The 25,079-nt window shown below is 42.0% G+C and overlaps 1 protein-coding gene across 1 annotated transcript in view; it reads left to right on the top strand.

The window, feature by feature from the left end:
• LOC140191121 (tetraspanin-1-like) overlaps positions 1-22,573 on the top strand; it is a 30,768-nt gene extending 8,195 nt beyond the window's left edge. Inside the window, exons 3-8 of the mRNA XM_072248226.1 lie at positions 1,458-1,664; positions 9,780-9,854; positions 12,933-13,040; positions 16,691-16,816; positions 20,021-20,104; positions 22,402-22,573. Of these exons, the coding sequence (XP_072104327.1) occupies positions 1,458-1,664; positions 9,780-9,854; positions 12,933-13,040; positions 16,691-16,816; positions 20,021-20,104; positions 22,402-22,467 (666 nt within the window). The 3' untranslated portion in view covers positions 22,468-22,573. The remainder of the gene's footprint in view (positions 1-1,457; positions 1,665-9,779; positions 9,855-12,932; positions 13,041-16,690; positions 16,817-20,020; positions 20,105-22,401) is intronic.
• The last annotated feature ends 2,506 nt before the right edge of the window (positions 22,574-25,079 follow it).

Genomic DNA, 25,079 nt, shown 5'->3' with positions numbered 1-25,079 from the left:
TTCTCTGTTCTGGCACAAATTTATTTGGAGGTTTGATTTGAATGACATGTTTGAATGGAATATTTAACCAGATTTTTAACTTGTTTTTAAATAATTGAGCCTGACTCCTCAGCGCAGAACTCAGAAGGAACTGCTTGGTTGACTGTGCCAAACATCACCTCAGTCCACTCTTTTGGGTGGATGTAAAGGACTCCTTGGACAACTATAAAGAGGAAATACAGGTGACATTCCCAGTGTGGGGATAATTCTGAGGATTATCTTAATGCCCACAGTCAGTATTTATATTTCAATCAATATCCAGCCGTTATTGTTGTTGTGGGATTTTCCGGTGCACAAAATGGCTGCCGCCTTTCTCATATAGTTTTCCATTGTCTCCAACGTGTGCTTGGAGTCACCCTGAAAACGATATGAATGGCAAACTATAAATGCAAGTATTTCTTCAACAGTGAATGGTCTGGGAGCTAAAAGCAATGCTTCATATAAAGGGACAACACGTACAAAATGTGTTGTTAGCAGGTCAGGCGGCATCTATAGAGAGGAATAAACAGTTCATTTTTTGGAACAGGAAAGGTTACCAGCACATTGTAGTAGGAAGGCTGAGGTTGGGAAAAACTTACACCTTTGCCTTCTTAGGTGTCTATTTGTCTTGCTGACAAAGTGTTCTGAGTTTTTAATGTAGATTCCAGCATCTGCAGTCTGTTTTGTCTTCTAACCCTCATATGATAATCCCACCTGTCCAGGAACCAGTAACATGAATCTATGCTACACTTCCTGATGGCTGGTATATATCTTTTTAAGCTGGGAGACCAGAAGTTCATAGTAATCTGGGTCATAAACCCAAGAGAGTCTGCAGATACTGGGAGTCCTGAGCCACCCCCCCCCCCCCCCCACACACACACACACACACACACACACACACACAAATGCTGGAGGAACTCAGCAGGTCAGGCAGCATCTATAAAGGTAAAAAAACCCATGTTCACTCTGAGACTCTTCATCAGGTCCTGATTGAAGAATTTCAGCTTGAAATGTTGACTGATTATTTAAAGAGATTAGCCGTTAGCTTCAGTTGTGAGATGTACATCGAAACATACAGCGAAATACGTCGTTTACATTAAATCAAATCAGCGAGGATTGTGCTGGGCAGTAACGTGTCGCCATGCTTCCAGTGCCAATGTTGCATTACTACAACTCACTAACCACAACTTGTACCTCTTTAGAATGTGGGACGAAACCCACACTGACATGGGGAGGACTTACAACTTCTTCACAGATGGCAGCGGGAATCGAACTCTGAAATTAAAGCGGGCGCTGCAAGGCGTTGCGCCAGTCGCAATGCTACGGTGCTGCCCTGCTGAATTCCATGTGTGTTGTTCCAGATTTCCAGCATCTGCAGTGTCCCTCCATGTAGATGGTCAACCCTTCTTTTAGTAACAGGGATTCTGTGTCTTTTGCAGATCGGAGGTGCCGCTATAATGGGCGTAGGGATCTGGATTAAAGTGGATGGTGGATCTTTCTTTGCAGTCCTGGAGAATGTGTCAGTGTCCCTGAAGGTGATAGCAAATGTCGGCTATCTCTGCATTGCACTAGGGGCTTTCTTAATGGTCATTGGCTTCCTGGGATGCTGTGGTGCAATGAAAGAAAACAAGTGCATGCTAATGATAGTGAGTAAAACATTCTTATTTGTTTTCTCTTCTCATTGTCCAAAGGAAAGAAGCTGGTACCTCTGACTTTCCTGTTAAGCACCAATTGGTTGATCTTGTTGTACACTTAGGGGCCTCTTTATTAAGTACCCCTGTACACCTGCTTGTTAATTAGGCATCCATTAGTCTTGCGAGACCATGGATCTGCCCCTGGAAAGTCTTCACTCTCCACGACACCAATGTTGTCCAAGGGAAGGGCATTAGGACCGATACAGCTTGGCACCAGTGTCGTCACAGAGCACTGTGTGATTAGGTGCCTTGCTCAAGGACACAACACGTTCCCTCGGCTGGGGCTCGAACTCACGGCCTTCAGATAGCTAGTCCAATGCCTTAACCCCTTGGCCACGTGCCCACACACATGCTTGTTAATGCAAATATCTAATCAGCCTATCATGTGGCTGCAACTCAGTGTATAAAAGCATGCAGACATGGTCAAGAGGTTCAGTTGTTTAGAACAAACATCAGAATGGGGAAGAAATGTGATCCAAGGGACTTTGACCACAGAATGACTGATGGTATTAGACAGTGTGTTTTCAGTATCTCAGAAACTGATGATCTCCTGGGACTTTTACACACACAAGTCTCCAGAGTATACAGTGAAGAGTGTGAAAAACAAAAAAAAAATCTAGTGAGTGGCATTTCTGTGGACGAAAATGCCTTGATAATGAGTGAGGTCTGAGGAGAATGATCAAACTGTTTTCAAGCTGACAGGACAGTGACAGTTACTTATATAACAATGCATTATGACAGCGGTGCGCAGAAGATAATTTCTGAATGCGCAGCACATCGAACCTTGAAGTGTGTGAGCTACAGCAGCAAACTCAGTGATCACTTTATTAGGTTCACTGTAATCACTGCAAAATATGAGTCATGTCGTAATCAGAATTAGAATCACTGAAATGCATAACATCGTGAAATTTGTTACTTTGTGCCAGCCTTACAGTGCAAGACATTAAAAAAAATGCCTTACAATAAGAACTGTAAGTGTGAAACGAGCTGCCTGCAGAATTGGTGGATGTGGATTTGATTTCAACATTTAAGAGAAGTTTCATGGATGGGAGAGCTGTGGGGGGCTATGGTCCAGTTGCAGGTTGATGGTACGGGGGACAGTAAATGTTTGGCACAGACTAGATGGGCTGAAGGACCTGCTTCTGTGCTGTTGTGCTCTATTACTCTATAAGTAGAGCAAAATAGTGAGGTTGGGTTCATGGACCATTCAGAAATCTGATGGTGGAGGGGAATTCTGATTAAAACCAAAACCAATAAAACATAAGATATGCATAAGGTTATTTGTCCTAAGAAAATTGCTCCTGGTGTGAAGGTGATTGGTAGAATCTAGGGATGTTGATGGGAATGTGGGGAAAGCAAAATAAAATTAGCATACACGGGTGTTGAATGGTTAGCATGGAGTTGATGGGTCCAGAGGTCTATTTCCCTGAAGTTTGACACTGTGACTCTAAAACAACGTGCTGCAAGTTCTCAGTGGCATGGGTGGATCCAGAAATTACAGCTTCAGCTTGATGCTCTGAGAAACATTGGAGACAGAAGAGTCTTAAGCTGCAAAGTGAAGGGAACATGCAGACTGAACACATGGAAGAGCTGTGATGAGATGGAAGGCAAAAGGGATGAGAAGACAGTGCCAGGTGAATGCTCACGGTAACGGGATGAGTGACTAGCAGAAGGTAGGACTTTGTTTCTGTGGCAGTGCTGGTAAAGTCGAGCCACAATATCTACAGCATACCAGGGAAGTATAAACAATGCTGTGTACTTTATTCTGGTTTGGGAGTAAGACCAGCCAACAGATGGTGTTTCTGTTGTATATACACATGATGAGATCATTATGTTGAATAACCACATGACTTATTTACAAATTCTGCATAAGTACACCACGAGGTGGTCGTGAAATTAGAGACCCTGAATAATTATTTAAGCTTCCAGAATGAAGAGCAATTACAAATTCCAGAATCACAAAATACATTTACTAGTTAAGTCATTGACCTGACATAATAAATGGTTCGCTGCTGTTGTTACTGTGCGATTGAGAATCTCCAGAGGGAAGGCCCCAAAATCCCCGGCTTTGCCTGCTGCTGGTGACCGAGGCTGAGGTTGAAGCGTTCGGATAGAGATGGTGCTCGATACTCAGTGTCGGAGGGCTGATCAGAGCTCGAAGTTTTCGAACGATTCAGAGTCGGACTGTGGTCGGGCATGGCAGGGAGAGTTTTCTTCCTTCTCCCGTCTGCATGAAATGTGGGACTTTTGAGAGACTTTGAACTTTTTTACTGTGCCATGGACTGTTCTTCATCAAGTTATGGTATTGTTGCACTGTTGTAACTATATGTTATAATTATGTGGTTTTGTTAGTTTTTCAGTCTTGGTCTGTCCTGTGTTTTGTGATATCACACCGCAGGAATATTGTATCATTTCTTAATGCATGCATGACTAAATGGCAATAAAAGAGGACTGCGTGTCCTCATAATCTAATCGATGAAAAATACAACAGTGAGGAGCATTACCAAAGAAACACAGGATAGGTTCAGGAATGATAGAAATAGTTACAGCAGACTAGCAGGAAGGAAGAGACACAAATCTGATCTGAGTGGGCATGGATACACAAGGTGACAGTTAGCAATGTCCTTCAATGCTGCAAAAACAAAGGAGCAAGTTGTGGATTACAGGAGGAATGGAGACGGGCTAACTCCTATTGACATCAATGGATCTGGGGTTGAGAGGGTAAACAGCTTCAAGTTCCTTGGCATCCACATCACTGAGGACCTCACGTGATCTGTACATACCGGCGGTGTGGTGAAAAAGGCACAACAGCGCCTCTTTCAGCTCAGACGGTTGAGGAAGTTTGTTATGGGCCCCCAAATCCTAAGAACTTTCTACAGGGGCACAATTGAGAGCATCCTGACTGACTGCATCACTGCCTGGTATGGGAACTGTACCTCCTTTAATCTCAGGGCTCTGCAGAGAGTGGTGTGGACAGCCCAGCGCCTCTGTAGTTGTGAACTTCCCATGTTTCAGGACATTTACAAGGACAGGTGTGTAAACAGGTCCCATAGGATCATTGGGACCCAAGTCATCCCAACCGCAATCTATTCCAACTGCTACCATCCGGGAAGCAGTACCACAGCATAAAAGCCAGGACCAACAGGCTCCGGGACAACTTCTTCCACCAGGCCGTCAGACCAATTAATTCATGCTGTCTTGAGTGTACTCTATATTACATTGAATGTTTTATTTATTATAAATTATTATAAGTTACTATGATTGCACATGGCACATTTAGATGGAGATGTAACATAAAGATGTTTACTCCTCATGTATGTGAAGGATGTAAGAAATAAAGTCAATTCAATTCAATTCGGCATCTGAATAGGAAAGTTCACAGACGTAAAATAGAAGCATCACAAGAACAAGAAGATGATATAAAAGCAAAAATACTGATTTTTATACGGAAACACTGAGAATATGGGCTGGTAACAAGTTAGTTCAGGAAGTAATGTTTGTTAAGGGAGTAACAAGTTAGGCTTTGGAGAGAGAAAATCATTTAAGATTAACAAGTATTCCCCAGAAGTAATGAATATCATCAGGTTTAATCTGTAAGGAGCGGGAATTAGGGAATTGAAGTTGTCCTTTCAATGATGTTTATCATTTTGTTTAAAAATGTCAATGAGTTCCACAGGTATGAAAATCATATTCTCACACACTGGAGTAATATACAATGGGGAGACATTAACAGAAAGTTTGTACATTTATTCTGCTCTGAACTCTTGATGATAATCTGGAGAATGAGCAAATGGGGAATGGCAAATGAGTGAATACTCAGGATTCACTTTAATGCTTTCATTGTCAGCTTCAGGTCAGATTGAACCTAATAACCCTTCCTTTCTCTGTGATGAGAATTGTAGCAAGATCTAGAAGGAACGTGAGGTAGTTGATGGTCCCTTTAAATAATACGTGGTTTTGGAGGGGGGATAGAGGTTAGTTACTTTCTTGGTGTTCAATGGATGATCTAGTTAAGGCTGTGGCTGTGACACTCATATAGATTCAGTGACCACCCTATTAGATACAGGAGTATACCAAATAATGTGGCTGCAGGAGTGGAGCCTACTGTAGCCCATCTACGTCAAGCAGTCATAGAGAAGTACAGCAGAGAAACAGGCCCTTCGGCCCATCTAGTCCATGCCAAAACCATTTAAACTGCATACTCCCATCAGCCTGCGCCAGGACCATAGCCCTCCATGCCTCTGCCCTCCATTCACCTATCCAGACTTCTCTTAAACGTTGAAGCCAAGCTCATATGCACATTTGTGCTAGCAGCTCGGTCCCCAATCTCACGACCCTCTGAGTGAAGAAGTTTCCCCTCATGGTCACCTTAAACTTTTTACCTTTCACCCTTAACCTATGACCTCTGGTTGCAGTCCCACCCAACCTCAGTGGAAAAAGCCTGCTTGTATTTACCCTATCTATACTCCCCATAATTTTGTATACCTCTATCAAATCTCTCAATCCTCTTTTCTAAGGAATACTGTCCTAATCTATTCAATTTTTCCTTATAACTCAGGTCCTCTAGACCTGGAAACATTCTTGTAAAATTTCTCTGTACTCTTTCAATCTTGTTTGCATCTTTCCTGTAGGCAGGTGACCAGAACTGCACACAATTCTCCAAATTAGGCCTCACCAACATCTTGTACAACTTCAACATAACATCCCATCACCTGTACTCAATACTTCGATTTATGAAAACTTTCTTTATGGCCCTATCTATAAGTGACACCACTTTCAATGAATTATGGATCAGTATTCCCAGATCCCTTTGTTCTACCACACTCCTCAATGCCCTGCCATTCACTGTGTAAGAACTACACTGCTTGATCCTACCAAAGTATAACACCTCTCACTTTTCTGCATTAAATTCCATTTGCCATTTTTCAACCCATCTTTACAGCTGATGCAGATCCCTCTACAAGCTATGATAGCCTTCCTCGCTGTCCACTACACCCCCAATCTTGGTGTCATCTGCAAATATGTTGATCTAGTTAACCACATTATCGACCAGATCATTGATTTAGATGACAAACTACAAAGGACCCAGCACTGATCCCTACAACACACCATAAGTCACAGGTCTCCTGTCAGAGATGCAAGCATTTACTACCACTCTGGCTTCTCCGATAAAGCCATTGCCTAACCCAATTTCCAACATCATCTTGAATGCCGAACGACTGAAGCTTCTTGACCAACCTCCCATGTGGGACCCGGTCAAACATCCACAGCCTTGCCTTCATCCACTTTCCAGGTAACTTCCTCAAAAAACTCAATGATTGGCTAGATATGACCTACCACACACAAAGCTATGCTGACTATCCTTAATCAGTCCATGGGTATCCAATTACTAATATATCCCATCCCTTAGAATACCTTACAATAACTTTTCCACAACTGGCTCACTGGTCTATAATTTCCTAGTTTACATTTAGTGCTATTTTAAAACAGTGGAACAACATTGGCTATCCTCCAATCCTCTGGTTCTTCTCCCATCGCTAAGCATTATTTAAATATCTCCACTATGGCCCTGGCAACTTCTGTACTTGCCTCACATAGGGTCCGAGGGAACACCTCCTCGGGCCCTGGGGTTTATCCACTCTGAGTTCCCTCAGGATAGCAAACACCTTCTCCTCTGTAATCTGTACGGGGTCCATGAAATTGATGCTGCTTTGTCTCACTTCTATGGACTCTACATTCACCTCCTGAGTAAATACAGATGCAAAAAAAAAAAAAAAAAAATTAAGAACTCCCCCATCTGTTTTGGCTCCACACATGGATTAACATTCTGGTCTTCCAGAGGACCAATTTTGTCCCTTGTAATCCTTTGACTCTGAAGAATTCCCTAGGATTCTCCTTCACCTTGTCTGCTAGAGCAACTTCATACCTCCTTTTAGGCCTCCTGATTTTTTTCTTAAGTGTTCTCTTGCATTCCTTTACTTCGTAACACCTCATTTGTTACTACCTGCCTTAACCTACTATGTACCTCCTTCTTCCTCTTAGTCAGGGCCTCAATATCTGTTGAAAATCAAGGTTCCCTACACTATTTATCTTTACCTTTTATTCTGACAGGCATGTGCAAGCTTTGTGCTCTCAAAATGTTACTTTTGAATGCCTCCCACTTACCAAGTACACCTTTGCCAGAAAGCAACTTGTCATAATCTGCATTTGCCAGATCATTTCTGATTCCATCAATATTGGCCTTTCTCCAGTTCAGAATCTCAACCCATGGACCAGTGCTATCTTTTTGCATATTTACTTTGAAACTAATAGCATTGTTATCACTAGATGCATAGTGTTCCCCTACACAAACTTCTGTCACCTGCCCTGCCTCATTCCCTATTAGCAGATCCAGTATCACACGCTTTCTCTTTGGGATTTCTTACATGCTGATGAAGGAAACTTTCCTGAACTCATTTGACAAACTCTATCCCATCTAGTTATTTTACAGTATGGGATTCCCAGGCAATATGTGGAAAGTAAAAATCACTTACTACAACAATCTATGTTTCTTGCAGCAGTCAGTGATTTCTTCACAAGTTTGTTCCTCTAAATATCTAGAACTGTGTGCTTTTCTACACACCACTGTTGTAACACATGGTTATCTAAGTTACTGTTGTCTTTCCGTCAGCTTGAACTAGTCTGGCCATTCTCCTTTGACCTGTCTCATCAGCAAGACATTATTACTCACAGAACTGCTGCTCACCAGATGATTTTTGTTTGTCGCACAATTCCCTGCAATAATTCCTGCTTATTTTTGAGATTGTGCATGACAATCCTAAATTTCTGAGTAACTCAAACCATCCCATCTGATAGCAACAATCATTCCACAGTCAAAGTTACTTAGATCATATTTCTAGTCCATGCAGCTGGCTCAGTCCTGACCTCTGTACTGTCTACCTGGAGTACGCACGTTTGACCGCTGGCCACGTGTTTCCACCATGAGTTCCAGCTTCTTCCCATATTCCAAAGACACACGAGTAGGTAGGCCAGTGTAACTTGCCCCTAGTGTGTAGGAGCATGATTGGAAGGTGTTGGCATGAATATCAGGGGAATAAAATGGGATTAGTGGGAGATTAGTGTAAACGAGTGCTTGCTGGTCAGTTTGCTGCACTCCCAATTACATTACCCTTCAAGGGGAAGGTTAACCTCTTCCACCTATCACCTCCCAGCTTCTAACTTCATCTCCCCCCCCCCCTTCACTTTCCCATTTTCCCCTAACCTGGTTTTACCTATCACCAGCAGGCTTTGTAATCCTTCCCCTTCCCACACCTTCTTATTCTAACTTCTTCCCCCTTCCTTTCCAGTCCTTAAAAAGGGCCTCAGCCCAAAATGTCGACCATTTATTCATTTCCATAGCCACTGCCTGACCTGCTGAGTTCCTTCAGCATTTTGTGTGTTACTTTGGTTTCCCAGCATCTGCCGAATCTCTTTTGTTCATTACCACCCCGTCTCGTTACATGACCACTTTTAGGGAAGTATTAAATTGGACTCCAAAATTCTTCTATTTATCAATGTTGTTGAGGGTTCTGCAATGAACTGTACATGTCTCCTGCAAGAGTGCAACATCTCACACTTGTTTGGATTAAACTTCATCTGCCATTCCTCTGCCCATGTCCATAGCTGATCTATATCCTGTTGTATCCTTTGATCTGTCTACAACACCACCAATCTTGGTGTCATCTGCAAACTTACCAAGGCATCCATCTATATTTTCGTCCATATTATCTGTATACAATATATCACAAACAACAGGCATGGGAGGAAACCAGATCACCCAGAAAAAAACTCAAGTGGTCAGTTGGGGAATGTACAAAGTCCACACAGGCAGCACTATAATAATTAACTTATTTTTCCTACAGATTCAATAATTTGATACCTCAGTTCACTGAGCTGCCCTCAAGCTAAAACTGTTATTTTTTAACTAAATGTACGAACGGAAAATATTTCTGAAGCATTTTAAATTCCCATGGTACCAGAAACAAATTAAAAAAACAGGGTGTTAATTTTTGTAATTTCTCTTTCCAGTTTTTCTTGGTAATCCTGGTGATCTTCTTGGCTCAGCTTGTGGCTGCCGTGGTTATCCTGGCATTTTCTGGCTTGGTAAGATTCCTTGAAAAGAAAGACTGTTTGATATTGAAACGTTATCAGATAGGTAAGGAAATCTATTTGAGAAATGCAGGTTAAGGTTGAACAAGAAATCCCACAGTGGTACTGTGGCTTAAATGTGCTGAAGCTTCATGGGAAACAAAAATATCGAGACAGCAGGTGGTGTGCACTCGAGCGACCCCTCCCTCTCTCTCTTGATGGAGGGTGTGGGCCTGTCGGGTGGTGGGGGGTCTGGAGAAACGATGCGGAGGGTTGTAACATCGGAACATCCAGTTGCTGGTCTCCTGCTCTTGGTGTGCACGATCAATCTCTCTCTCCCTTGTGGGTGAGAGGGTGTCTGTCTGAGATACCAAAGCGCTGGGTTGGACTGTAGTTTTTGATGGACTCGGGATCAAGGTCTCTTTGGGGGCATTTGCTATTGCTTGTATGGTGGGAAGGTGGGAGGGAGGTGGTGTCTCTGCCATTGCAAGTGGGGTGCGTGGGAAGGGGTGGGTCAATGCTTCTGCTATTTGTGCATGGGAGGGGAGAGTCGGGATATTGGGGTTCTGATATTACCATCATTTATCCTTTGGTGTTGCTTGTTGTGTGGATGTTTCTGTGAAGAGTAAGAATTTCAGGCTGTGTACTTACTGTGTGCATTCTCTAATATTAAATTGAACCATCTGATTTGTCAGAAGATGTTTGTTGAGTTAGCCGTTCCTATTGAAGGTAACATTTGAGCAATTGCCTTCGCCGTTGGTGCGGAGGTGAGAGGAAGGGAAATCTATCTGAGTTGTTCTTGTAAATGCAGTCCTGTCAGATATAATGCGGTATGGACAAGCCAGCTAATAATCAGGGTCAGTATTCACTCAGGAATAAACACTTAATTCTGAAGGACCCTTGTATTTGATTTCTGGAGACCAAGGAAGAGGATTCCTCAGGTGTAAATGCATTTGGGAAAGGAGGCAAGGGAAGCGTGATGAAAGTTGGTCACAAAACAAAACCATACGATTGTTCTATGAGCAATATTGGCACAGTCAGTAGAGCTGCTGCCTCAATGTGCCTGAGATCCAATGTTGATCCTGACCTTTGGTACTGTCTGTGTGGAGTTTGCAAGCTCTCAATAGACAATAGGTGCAGGAGTAGGCCATTCGGCCCTTTGAGCCAGCACCGCCATTCACTGTGATCATGGCTGATCATCCACAATCAGTATCCAGTTCCTGCCTTATCCCCATAACCTTTGATTCCGCTATCTTTAAGAGCTCTATCCATCTCTTTCTTGAAAGCATCCAGAGACTTGGCCTCCACAGCTTTCTGGGGCAGAGCATTCCATATATCCACCACTCTCTGGGTGAAAAAGTTTTTCCTCAACTCCGTTCTAAATGGCCTACCTCTTATTCTTAAACTGTGGCCTCTGGTTCTGGACTCACCCATCAGCGGGAACATGCTTCCTGCCTCCAGCGTGTCCAATCCCTTAATAATCTTATGTGTTTCAATAAGATCCCCTCTCAGCCTTTTAAATTCCAGAGTATACAAGCCCAGTCGCTCCAATCTTTTGACATATGACAGTCCCGCCATCCCAGGAATTAACCTTGTGAACCTACGCTGCACTCCCTCAATAGCAAGAATGTCCTTCCTCAAATTTGGAGATCAAAAATCTCCTCCTGATAATGTTTTTTTTCCCAGGTTCTCCAGTTTCCTCCCATATTCCAAATGTCCACAATATATTGCCCCAGTGTGTGTAGTAAACTGTAGGGGTAATTGATGAGGATGTGTGGAGAATGAGTGTAGGTTGCATGTTGTGTCTGTGGTAAAGAAGACAAATGCAATGTTAGCATTTATTTCAAGAGTACTACAATATAAAAGCAAAGATGTAATGTTGAGAATTTATAAGTATAATGAACAATTGGAATATAGTGAACAGTCTTAGGATGTGCTGAAACTGGAGAAGGTTCAAAGGAGGTTGACAAAAATGATTCTAGTATTAAATGGCTTGTCATCTGATGGCTCTGGGCTTGTATTCACTAGAATTTAGAAGAACAAGGGGTAACCTCATTGAAACCTATTGAATGGTGAAAGTCGTTGATAGAGTGGATGTGGAGAAAATGTTTACTATGGTGGGAGTGTCTAAGACCAGAGGACACAGCCTCAGAATAGAGGAGCGTCCTTTTAGAACGGAGATAACAAGGAATTTCTTATGCCAGGGAGTGGTGAATCTGTGGAATTCTTTGCCACAGGCAGCTGTGGAGACCAAGTCTTTATGTATATTTAAGGCAGAGGTTGATAGATTCTTGATTGGTCAGGGTATGAAGGGATATGGGGAGAAGGCAGGAGACTGGGGTTGAGAGGAAAAATGGATCAGCCATGATGAAGTGGCGGAGAAGACTTGATGGGCCAAATGACTTAATTCTGCTCCTATATCTTATAGGCTTATGGTAAGTTTTTTGACTCAGAGGGTCGTGGATGCCTGGAAAGTGTTGCCTGGTATGGTGATAGAGGCAAATATATTAGAGGCTTTTAAAGAGAGGTGTGCATAGACACATGGATGAAAGGAAGATGTAGGAATATGAATAGGTGTAGGTAGGAGGGATTAGTGTTTGGTTGGGTGTTTTTGATTTGCTTTTTAGCAGGTTTGGCGCAACATTGTGGGCCAAATGATCTGTCCCTGTGCTGTGCTGTTGTATGTTCTAGAGCATGTCAGTTTACAATTTCAGCATGGAGTATTTTGAATTCCTTAGAAGTTTAAATTCCATTTAATGTTGTTTTCTTTGACTTGGTAAGAGCTTGAAAATAATCCAAAAACAAGACAGAGCACGTGATACAAACTTGATTAAATTGTGAATGTGTCCTACATTTAATCTGCATTGCAAATATTCTAAAAGATCAAAAAAGGAAAATTTACGATCAGAAACTGAAGAGTAGCAGTTGAGTTTGTAGAATATATTTGTGACAATGACATTTTATGGAATATATTTTGATGAAATGGCCAACAAGCTAAATGTGATTAAATTTATAATAAAGTTGCTTACTATAAATGTAACTTCAGAAGTTTTTGAATTCTCACTTGAAAATCAAATTTGTTCTGTTTTTCAGGCAGACATCTTTATGAGCTATATTGCAACATGGCTCAAGGAATTCTTTAAAAACGATTATGGTAGAGGTCAGGAGATGACTGAGATATTTGATGCTTTGATGCTTCAGGTATGTAATGCAACGTACACTTTTTAATTACTAAAAGTAATTACTAATTACAAAAGAGTTCAAGAGTTGTGAGGTGATGTAGCAGCTCTGTAAAACTCTGGTTAGACCACACTTGTAGTATTGTGTTCAGTTCCAATTGCCTCATTATAGGAAGGATGTGGAACTTCAGCGAGGATGCAAAAGAGATTTACCAGGATGCCTGGAATAGACTGTATGTTTCATAGGTTGAGCGAGCTAGGGCTTTTCTCTCTGAAGTGAAAGAGGATGGGAGGTGACAATAGAATTATACAAGATAGCAAGAGGCATAGATTGGATAGCCAGAGACTTTTTCCCCCAAGGAGAAAATAATTCAAGGGGGCATAATCTTAAAAGTGATTGGAGGAAAATATCTGAGGGATGTTTTACACGGTGATGGGTGTGTCAAAGCCCTGCCAGGGGGAGTGGTAGAGACAGATATATTGGGGGAGTTTACAAAACTCTTAGATAGGCACATGGATGAAAGAAAAATGGAGGCCTATGTAGGAGGGAAGGGTTAAATTTATGTTAGAGTAGGATAAAATACCTTAGTTAGACCACACTTGGAGTACTGTGATCAGTTCTGGTCACCTCATTACAGGAAGGATGTGGATACTATAGAGAGAGTGCAGAGGAGGTTTACAAGGATGTTGCCTGGATTGGAGAGCCTGCCTTATGAACTTGGCCTTTCCTCCTTGGAGCGACGGAGGATGAAAGGTGACCTGATAGAGGTGTATAAGATGGTGGGAGGCATTGATCGTGTGGATAGCCAGAGGCTTTTCCCCGGGTCTGAAATGGTTAACACGAGGGGGATCAGTTTTAAGGTGATTGGAAGTAGGTACAGAGGGAATATCAGAGCTAAGTTTTTCATACAGAGATTAGTGGGTGCATGGAATGCACTGCTAGCAACGGTGGTAGAGGCAGATACAATAGGGTCTTTTAAGAGACTCTCAGGTACATGGAGGTTAGAAAAATAGAGGGCTTAGCATTAGGGAAATTCTAGGCAGTTTCTAGAGTAAGTTACATGATTGGCACAATATTGTGGGCTGAAGGGCCTGTAATATGCTGTAGATTTCTTTGTTTTATGTTCTAAAAGGTTAGTACAACATTATGGGTGAAGGGCCTATACTATGCCATACTATTCTATGTTCAATATACATACTACAGGTGTTGGAAACCTGGAGGAGGAAACAAAATAGAAGATGCTTGAATTACTGAGCAATAGGTGGAAGAACTAATGTTTCAGGCCATCTGGTTAGATCACTCTTGGAAAGTTGGGATCAGTTCTGATCACCCCAATATAGGGATGTGGAAGCTTTAGAAATGGTGCAGAGGAGATTACCAGGTTGCTGCCTGGAATATTAAAGAAATAAAATGCAGTGGGAGGGTTGAGGGACAGAGGTGATAAGTGACAGGTGGAGTCCGGGAGAGTTTGGTTGACGTAATTTGCTGTGGAACTGTGCGAAACGTATTGCATCCAGTGAAATGGGACAGGTGTAAACAGGAGAAGGGAGAATTCTGTAATTACAGGATGAGAAATAGACTGTGAATGCTGTAGATATGAGATAGCAGACTGGAGGGGCTGAACACAAATTGAAGTCCAGGAGGCTTTATGTTCTTTTTGTGTTTCGGATTTTCAACATCTGCAGTAATTTAGTTTGGCTCATCGAGTTAATGATCAGTCAGAATGAGTTTTGTCTTTTGCTTGTTTTGTTGGTGTTGGACTGGAGATGATATGATCCAGAAGGTTCTTCGGAATCAAGAATGTCTAAATCTTATGGTACATCTTTGTTCTGTGTTTTGTGACAAAGAAATAAAAGTAACCAAGTCACTCTACTATAGAAAAAGGAGAGAACAAAGAATGAGCAAAGAAAACACAAAGAACAAGTCGTGGTGACCTTCCACTAAAAACTAGCTCAGACTAGACAGAGAAAGGACATTCCATTGATAAGAAGTAACAATCAGATTCAATGGCATGTCACAGGCTGCAGAGAAACAGAAAAGTGCAGCCCTAGTTATAGTATAATTACTGAAAACCTACTGAACAATTACACACAAACAGGTGATTACACATATAAAAATGTACGTCAGCATAAGAAAATTAAACCACAAGAAAAATTAACTATTTTGGACTCCAGTGTAACATTCATTGTTACATTGTTCCCCACTGAAATGTGAATTGACCTATCTACAGTGACACACAGGCTAGCTGCATCAAAAAATAGCTTCATCAACCACATGATTACTCTTTAGCTGGTTACAGTTTACAAAAAAAGGCCCTCACTTTGACATTGGTGTAGTACGTCGTCTAGTTTAGAAACATAAGAATAAAAACTGTAAAGGCTGGAAATTCTCAGTTGGTCGAAGAGCATTTGTGTAGAGAGAACCAGAAACCGACTGAAGTCCTTTCGTCAGAAATGGGACAAGTTTGGAATAAAGTTGCAAAGGCAGTGGGGAAAACAGCAGCACGGTGGCATACTGGGAGCACAACGCTTGACAGAGTTGGTAACCCGGATTCAATTCACGTCACTGCCTGTAAGGAGTTGAAACGTTCTCCCCATTTCCTCCCACAGTCCAAAGGCTTACTGATTGGTAGGTTAATTGGTCATTGTTAATTGTCCCATGATGGGCTGGGGTTAAATTGGGGGATTGTTGGGCGATTTGGCTCAAAGGGCCGGAAGGGCTGTTCTGCATTGTATCTGAATAAATAAACAGAAATAAAGGGGCAAAAAGGGCAGAGGGTGGAGCGTGCGAGTGATACAATTTGCAGTGGCGCTACTCAGGGGTTGGACAGTGAGGGAGATCTGGTGGAGATTAAATTGGAAAAGAGCAATGAAATCAGAGATCACACCAAGGTGAGGAAATACTTAACACAAGGATTGACTTTCTAAAACAGTGAGTTCAATTTAGAACTGGTATTTTACATTGACCCGGAACACATGCCGAAGTTACTGGAACTCTCAGTGATTTTCACAAGTTACTGGAGCTTTGGACAAACCCAGAGTTCTCAGACTTGTTTTTTTAGTCTGTGACTTACAACTAGGTGATTTCCTTTTCAGTTATGTGATACTTAAACATAACTTTTAACAGATAAGTACAACCTTCAGGCAATTGCATTATTTAGCAAGATGGAAAGCTAACCCCTGAGAAGTTAATTGCAGGGATGAGGAGATCACATGCTGAAACAATAGATACAGGTTGGATTGGTGATTGCAGGAAGTAACTGGAGTTCCAGCGGTGCAGCTCATCTTTAATGATACTCTGAGATGGCCCGGAAGGTGCCCAAAAATCATGCTACATTAAAACACACTAAGAATAACACCAGGTGGATCAACCACCCATCACTGAACACTGCAGCAGGTTCAGTCGTGGCAAAGTGCCAGACCAATCAATTGTTCAAAGTCCCCATAGCTCTCTGGGTTGAAGGGATTGTTCCATGCAAAACTGATGCAAATTGTGCGCAGAATCACACAGATTCCTGCAAAATGAAAACAGGTAATATATAATCTTCACCCTGAACTCTCTCAGCAATATTCTGATGCTAGTTTAAAAATCTCAGGTTATAGAAAAATGTAGATTCTAACATTACTGTCATCTTTAAATAAGCTAATTATTCAATCGTTTCTCTTTTCCAGTTTAAGTGTTGTGGAATGAGTGGTTACACCGATTTTTTGAACTCATATTTCCTCAACACAACAGGAAGATTTCCCACTGCTTGCTGCAGCAATGTGATTACTTGCGCCATACCAGGAACTGTGCAGGTAAGCCATATATTTCTAAACCATTTGGAAGTCGGTGGATATTTGTGCCCTAAAACCACAGTTGGTCTGAGTGGTGAAGGGCAGAGACATTATCATCAATCAGATCAATATTTCCATGCAATTTAAACGTCCTTTAGGCCCATCAACTCTATGTTATTGAAAACCATCCCTACCAGTCCTATACTCACCTTTATGTCCCTGTAACCTATACATAGAATATAGAACTGTACAGCATAGAAACAGGATCTTTGGCTCACAATGTTGAGCTGAACCAGCCAAAAAGTGTATCAACCCCCAAAAACGAAACCCTCCTACCGACACATATTCCTCCATCTTCCTCACATTCATGTGCCTATTTAAACATCTCTTAAAAGCCTCTAATGTATTAGCCACTACCACCACACCAGGCAGCACATTCCAGCTTTCCACCACTCTCTGAATAAAGAAACTTATCCCTCACTTCCCCTTTGAACCTTCCCCTCTCACCATCAATGCATGCCGTTGGTATTATACATTCCTACCCCGGGAAAAAGACACTCCCTGTATACTCATAATGCCTCTCATAATCTTATAAAACTCTATCAGATCTCCCTTCAGCCAAAGGAAACAACCCAAATTTGTCCAGTCTCTCATGTTAGCTAATGCCCTTTAAACAAGGCAGCATCCTGGTAAACCTCTTCTGTACCCTCTCCAAAGCTCAACGTCCATCCATAGAAGTCCTTTTGGCTCATCAAATCTATGCTAGCTAAGACCATTCTTACCAGCCTCATTTATTTCCTTGTAACCAGTTTGCCATGAATGTCGCTGAACTTTCTGCCAGCCTCTATAGCAGTGGCATTGAGAGTTCTTAATTAACCTGTGGGAGGAAACCAGAGCACCCAGAGGAAACCCACGCAATCATAAGGAAGTGTGCAAGCTCTGCGCAAATAGCATGGAAGATCGGGTTTGGACCAGGTCACTGGAGTTGTGTATGAGCCTGCTGCTAACTGCTACACTGAGGTGCCACCCCAGAGGTTCTGCATCCACCCCACCTCCCATACCCGTATGTGTGTGTGTGTGTCTCTCTCTCTCTCTCTCTCTCTATCTCTCTATCTATCTCTCTCTCTCTCTCTCTCTCTCTCTCAGTTTAATACAGCTAAATGAAACAGCATTCCTCTAAGGTTAAGGTGCAAAACACAGTACATCCAGTTACACACAGCAGAAAAACAGATATAGTTACAATAGCACATACAGTCACAAAATAATATTGACATACTAAGTCCCTGAGAGGCATGGCCTGAAGCTTGATGGTACATGGGATATTGCCCTGGAGCCACGTTTCTGTAAGAACAAGTATGGAACAGTTCCTCATCTCACACTGGTTCAGTCACTGCCAACCACAATCCAGCTTATCTTCCAGAGAGGAGTCTTTCCCTCCCACTGTCTCTCACTCCCCCTTGTCTCTCGCACACTCCCATTTTACCTTCCTCCTTCTCTCCTTCTTCAGTGTTTACCAGGCAAGTTCTTTCGATATTAAGGTGCAGAACAGTTTCCATCATGTACAACATCACCATGCAAGTTTTAATCTCAGTCGTGTGGTGTGCTGAATCAGTGAAATGCAAAGAAACTAAGAAAGAATCTAAAAGGAAACAAGAAACTTGAAATTACCAAACTCTTTCATGACCTCATTGTTCATTGCATTCTTTTACTATTTAAAATGAGGTTTAAACAAGACAAATTATTTTCACACAGAGGATGCACAAAACCAGAATGAAATCATGACAAGTTAACCTAGTTTTTGTTGTTAGTGAATGATAATTGCAAACCAGGATACAAGTGGGGCACCCTAGACTAAACCCATCTGATTTTTACGTGCACCAGCAGAGAACTTCATTACTTAAGGTCTCATTCAAAACTTGCTGCCAACAAGAATCCCCTCGGTCCCACATTGCAGCTCAAACCCACCATGTGACTCAGAGGCAAGAGCATTATCTTGAGCCAATGCTACAGGAGGTGTGCGGATCCTCGTTCAGGAAGGAGGCAGCAGGCTAACTGTACTGCTGATGACTGTTGGCTGCTCATCTCACCAGATCATGGGTTTTGTGAACAAAAGGCAGAATCAATCAGAGCTATGATAAGTGCCACACTTCTAACACTGACCTGGCAATCAGCTGCTGAATGAAGTAAATATTTTTGACGAGAAGCAACAGATTCAGACCAGAAGGAGGCCCATGTTAATGTTCCTCTTGAAAGCGTAGAAATGTGGCAAAGCTGAAAGATGATCCTTCTTTTGGGATGAGCCCAGTTTTTGCCCGGTGTTAACTTTCCAGGAAATTCCAGTGGGGAGAGGGTCTCTGTGTAGTTTCTCAACTCACACCATCCCGAAATCCCTGGGAGATAGAGTGCTCGGCAACAGTTCTAGGTCTCCTAAAACCTCGGCAAAAGTTCTCCTCAACAACCCATCTCAACCTGTGTCTGTCAAGAGGTCCTGTGTTGTGTTTAATTAAAGCATGAAGAATGCAAGCAGTCCGCAGCCCGCAGCTGGCTGGCACACTTTGGATCTTGGACACGAGTAGTTGGGGAATTGGTGAAGCATGTGTAATGTTGAATCAGGTTTGCGGGTCTGGCAAGTGAGACAGGAAATGCACTGACTTCGAATAGGTATATTTAATAATTTACTTACAAGCAGTAACAATTTGACCAAACATTCATGTTCCCCAAGTTACAGACACCAGAAAGCTGAATACTCAACAAACATAAGATATTCAACTTAATTAAAAGTGCTGGTGGAGCATAGCTTCCCAATCATCGTGTGCATCCATAGCTTAAGCAAAGGAAGAAGAGAGAAAGCCCCTTCTACGTGTTATTTTAAACACCCAGGATATCTGAAACTGGGCACCAGGCATCTATCCAACGGAACAGCAGCTGCAGCTTCTAAACTAACCAATCACAATGGAAGCGACTTTCGACAATCAGGATAAGGCACACCCCCACAGGACAGCATGCGCTTCCTGCCCAGTACCTGACATAACCCTGTTCTTAGCAACGGGAATGCCATCACAAGCAGCAGGTTGGAAATGCTTTCCTATCATACTCCTCCCTCCAGCAATGTTTCCAGATGTAGGATTTTTGTTTTTTGATAATGATGAAGGGAAGAGGAAGACAAGAAAATGTGGCAAAACAATAGTTACAAGAATGAAAAGAATGTGGTTTTGTTGCTTTCAGGGTTGCTATCAGGTATTCCTAAACTTTCTGAAGAACAACACCATAATACTTGGTATCGTTGCCCTGGTGATTGCAGTACTTGAGGTAATGTATTAACTCGTGAAGTGAACATGTTTACAATGTGATATTGACTATGTATGTAGCTAACACGGTTAACTTATGAGAAGATTTGTCAACCTTATAGAACATAGAAGAGTACTGCGAAATATATGCCCTTTGCCCTACGATGTTGTGTTGACATTTTGACCTACTCCAAGATCAATCTAATACTTCCCTCCCACATCACTTTCCATTTCTCTTTCATCCATGTGTCTATCTAAGGCTACGTCCACACTAGACCAGATAATTTTGAAAATGCCAGTTTCGAGTAAAAACGACGGGGATCCACACTAGGCGTTTTTCAAAATACCTTTGTCCACATTAAAACGGATATTTGGGCAAATCCACTCCTACTGGGCATGCGCAGACACATCTACAGAAAACAAGCAAAGAGGAAATGGTATAATATTTACATTTCTGCGGTGGCGTTTTGCTATTTCCATTGGTCAAAAACTAGAGTACCAACAACAACAGTGAAAGAAGGTTTTCAACAATGTCTTCGAGGAATACAAAGAAAACCTCCACTGGAAAAAGCAGACCGGACTTCTTCATTTAGACAGACAATGAGGTCGAGCTGTTTCTGTGAGTTACAAATGACTACAAAGTCAGCAAAGCAGTGGAGAACGTGGAGATGTTTAACTCCAAACAAGCTATTAACGTAGACAATAAAGTAAACAACACACGCATGAAGCCGTCCTCTACCCAAGGTCAACAAGAGGTGGAATCTTCTGCCGCCAGACCTGCGCAGTATTTCTGACATTAATATTTTTAAAGATAGACTCAATCAAATCAATTTAGGGGATCTAGTCAAAAAAGCTCACTTTACAATTTAACCCTTACACAGTTCATACCAACTGCGCATTATAACAGCTGTCTGGCAGTGCTTGCGCAGTACCAGGAAGAAGCAGAAAAAGCATTGTTGTTGTGGTGTTGTCATGACAGCGTTTTTAAATATCTCCGTTTACCCCATCCTTACTACAACGTGCAACAATCGTTTTCAAATTTACACACTCTGGAGAGTGTTTTAGAAAAGTTCAGTGTTCGGGGGATGAAAACGCTGTTTCAATGTGGACGGAGGGTCAAAAGAAAGAGAAAAAGCTTCGTTTTCAAAATTATCCGGCGTAGTGTGGATGTAGCCTAAGAGTCTCTTAAATTTCCCCAAACTGTCTGACTCTGCCAACGTGCCTGGCAAGATATTCCACACACTCACCACTCTCTATATAAAACACCTAACTCTGACACACCGCCGGTACTTTCCTCCGAGCGTCTTAGGAAATATTCCCTCTTATATTAGCCATAGACATGATGGGCTGAAAGGCCTGTCTCACTACTGTGCAACTCCATGACTCTCTGATTCTACAGCTTGTCAGGTAAGTAAGAAAATGGCAAGTATACTAAATTTGCTTTAGTTTGACCACTATTGACCACTTCAATCACCATCCCCAGCACTCTGCCCTCACCAGTCACCAATCACTGACATCTCCCTTCTCATCCACCCACCTAACAACCGGGAATGGCCCTATTTCCTTGACAGGATCTGCTTTGAACAAGAGGGTTTACCACAGAAGAAGGTCTGATGTGTAGCTAATGTGCAGGACCTGTGGTACCAGCAAGCCCTTGTATAAACCTAATTCATTTCCTTCATACTGCCCTCTCAATTCACTAGTACAGACATCATGAAGCTCTAGCTAATTGTTTTATCCAATTGATGTTCAAAGCCAGTGCCTGTTCTCCAACATAAAAACGAATTGCATGTTCAGAGTCTGATTTGCCATAACTAATTTTTATGAATTATTCTGCAAGCATAGAAATTGCATCTTAATTTAATCTCTTAATTGTGCACTGAAGATCAAGTTAGTTCATTTAGTGAAAACATTTTAACAATTTATTGATATATTCTCAACTACTAAAATATGGCAGAGGATTTTTGAGTCTGTTTGAAAGCTAGATAATCTACATGACGAACAGGGTTTGGAAAAGGTATCCCATTGGAACATGTCAGATTCTTGGAATGAAAAGAAATCAAATATTTCAGTAAATTGGTCAATCATCTTTTAATGATTCTTTCAGTAAACCATGTAATACTATTCATAGCACTCCTGGAGTGCAGGTAAATAAGTAGCTTTTAAAACTTATTTCTAACTTATGTATAAAATTCACTTTTTAAAAATTGCATTTAGTTCACTGGCATGGTCCCTTTTCCCATAAGTAAAAAAAAATGCATGGTTTTAATTTAATTGAACATGCAATAACTGCATCCTTTTTTTTCTGTAATTTTACAGATGGGAGCAATGGCATCATCCATGATAATGTACTGTCAGATCAGTAAAATGTCAAAGGTTGCTTGAGAATGGAGAAAACTGTGTTTGCAACCCATTCAGTTTATGGTTTCTTCCTCCTTTTGATTGCTTTTATGTAAAGAAAGATCATTGCTAATAAACGAAAGCTTTTCGATCACTGTCTATTGCATTTACAAAGGGCATCAGTGAGAGAAAAATGTGAATCCTTACAATTATCATCCCATTATTCCCACCACTCATTCAACAACTGTATCCCCAATTTTCTGCATTATCCCGTGACTCCACAGTTGTTAACTTGCCTGAAGTTTACTGTAGTTTGGTCACCAGTGGTGTTTCAACCAACCAGCTGCCTCTTACTCAGTACCAGCAAATCAACCTCATAGACATCATTGCCAAAGCTGAATCTTGGGGCCAGAAAAATGAAGGCTTATTTGCCTAAACACAGTGTTGTCATGGTCTGCGCAATGCTTTACTGGCCAGTGATCAGAAGATCAGGGTTCAATTCCTGCCGCTCTTTGTAATGAGATTGTCCATTTTCCCATGACCACATGGTGGTCCAGTTTCTTCCTGCATTGCAAAAGATGTACTGGTTAGAGTAAGTTGTGGGCATGCAATATTGGTGCTGGAAGCATAGCAACATTTGAAGGCTGTACCTGGCACATCCTCAGACTGTGTTGGTCACTTGAACTACATTTCACTGCACGTTTCAATGTACATGTGACAAAGTAAGATAATACTAATCCTCAACTACTCTGTCCATTGTGGAAATGTAAATATTCCTGCAACCTCTACAAGTTCCGAAGGATCCTACAGGCTGGTTGAGTGCAAGATTACCAGAGATTAGTCCTGACAGAAAAGATGTTATATGCCTAAATACTGTAGATTCCACATGATGGTATTATTGAGGTGAATGTCCAATTGTATTATGCACTGCATCTTTTGCCTCATGGAATTTGGACAGGAAATAAATGATAACAGCGTCCTCAGTCGCTTTATGCCTTGACCAATCAAGGATCTGTCAACCTCTCCCTTAAATATACATAAAGACTTGGCCTCTACAGCTGCCTGTTGCAAAGAACTCCAAAGAAATTCCTTCTCATCTCTGTTCTAAAAGGATGCCCCCCTAGTCTGAGCCAGTGTCCTCTGGTCTTAGACTCTCGCACCATACGAAACATCCTCTCCACAGTCACTCTTATCAAGGCCTTTCACCATTTGATCACCCCTCAGGACTTCTGAATTCCAGTGAACACAGGCCAAGAGCCATCAAACACTTTCAATCCTGGAATCATTTTTGTGAACCTCCTTTGAACCCGCTCCAGTTTCAGCACATCCTTTCTAAGATAAGGGGCCCAAACCCGCTCACAACACTCCAAGTGAGGCCTCATCAGTGATTTATAAATTGTTAACATTGCACCCTTGCTTTTGCGTTCTAGTCCTCTTGAAATGAATGCTAATATATTGCAATTGCCTTTATCACCACAGACTCAACCTGCAAATTAACCTTTAGGGAATCCTGCACAAGGACTCCCAAGTCTCTTTGCACCTCTTTTTTTTGGTATTTTCTCTCTATTTAGAAAACAGTCAACCCTTTCATTTTTTCTACCAAAGTGCATGACCATACACTTCCTGACACTGTACACCATCTGACATCTCTTTGCCCATTCTCCTAATCCGTGTAAGTCTTCTTGTAGCCTTTTTACTTCCTCAAAACTACCCACCCTTCCACTTAGCTTCATATCGTATGCAAACTTTGCAACAAAGCCATCAATTCCATCTTCCCAATCATTGACATATAACGTAAAAAGAACCATTCCCAACATACACCCCTGTAGAACATCACTTGTCACTAGCATCCAGCCAGAAAAAGACTTCATTCTACTCTTCACCTCTTCTGTCACTCTGATTCCCAGCCCCCTGCAACTCTAGATTAAAACCCACCATGCAGCATTAACAGACCTTCCCACTAGGATATTAGTCCTCTTCCATTTCAGGTGCAAACCATCCCTTCTGTACAGGTCCCATCTTCCCTGGAAAAGAGCTCAAAGATCCAAAAAATTTATGCCCTCCCTCCTACACCAACTCCTTAGCCACATGTTGAACTTTATGTTCTTCCTAGTTCTGGCCTCATTAGCATGTAGCACAGGCAGCAATCCTGAGATCACAACTAACTTAGCACCTAACTCCCTGAACTCACCATACAGAACCTCGCCACTTGTCTTACCCATGTCAATGGTACCTACATGGCTCATGACTTCTGGCTGTTCACCCTTCCATTTAAGAATGCTGAGGTCTCGATCCAAGATATCCTGGACCCCAGCACCTGGGAGGCAACATACCATCTGGGAATCTTGTTTTTGCCCACTGGTTCTCCTGCCGTTCCCCAAACTAATGAATCCCCTATCACCACAGCATACCTTTACTTCCCCCTTCCTTTCTCAGTCACAGAGGCAGACTCAGTGCCAGAGACCTGACCACCATGACTTTCCTCTGTTAGGTCATCCCCCACCTCCCACGACAGTATCCAAAGTGATACACCTGTTGTTGAAGGGGATGGCCACAGGAACACCCTGCACTGGCTCTGAAACCCCTTTCCCTTTCCTGACTGTCACCCGTTTTCCTTGGGAGTAACCACCTCCCTAAATGTCCTACCTATCACTCCT

This window comes from Mobula birostris, chromosome 32, assembly GCF_030028105.1.
Source record: "Mobula birostris isolate sMobBir1 chromosome 32, sMobBir1.hap1, whole genome shotgun sequence".
NCBI lineage: Eukaryota > Metazoa > Chordata > Chondrichthyes > Myliobatiformes > Myliobatidae > Mobula > Mobula birostris.
This window is presented reverse-complemented; position numbering and strand designations above follow the sequence as displayed.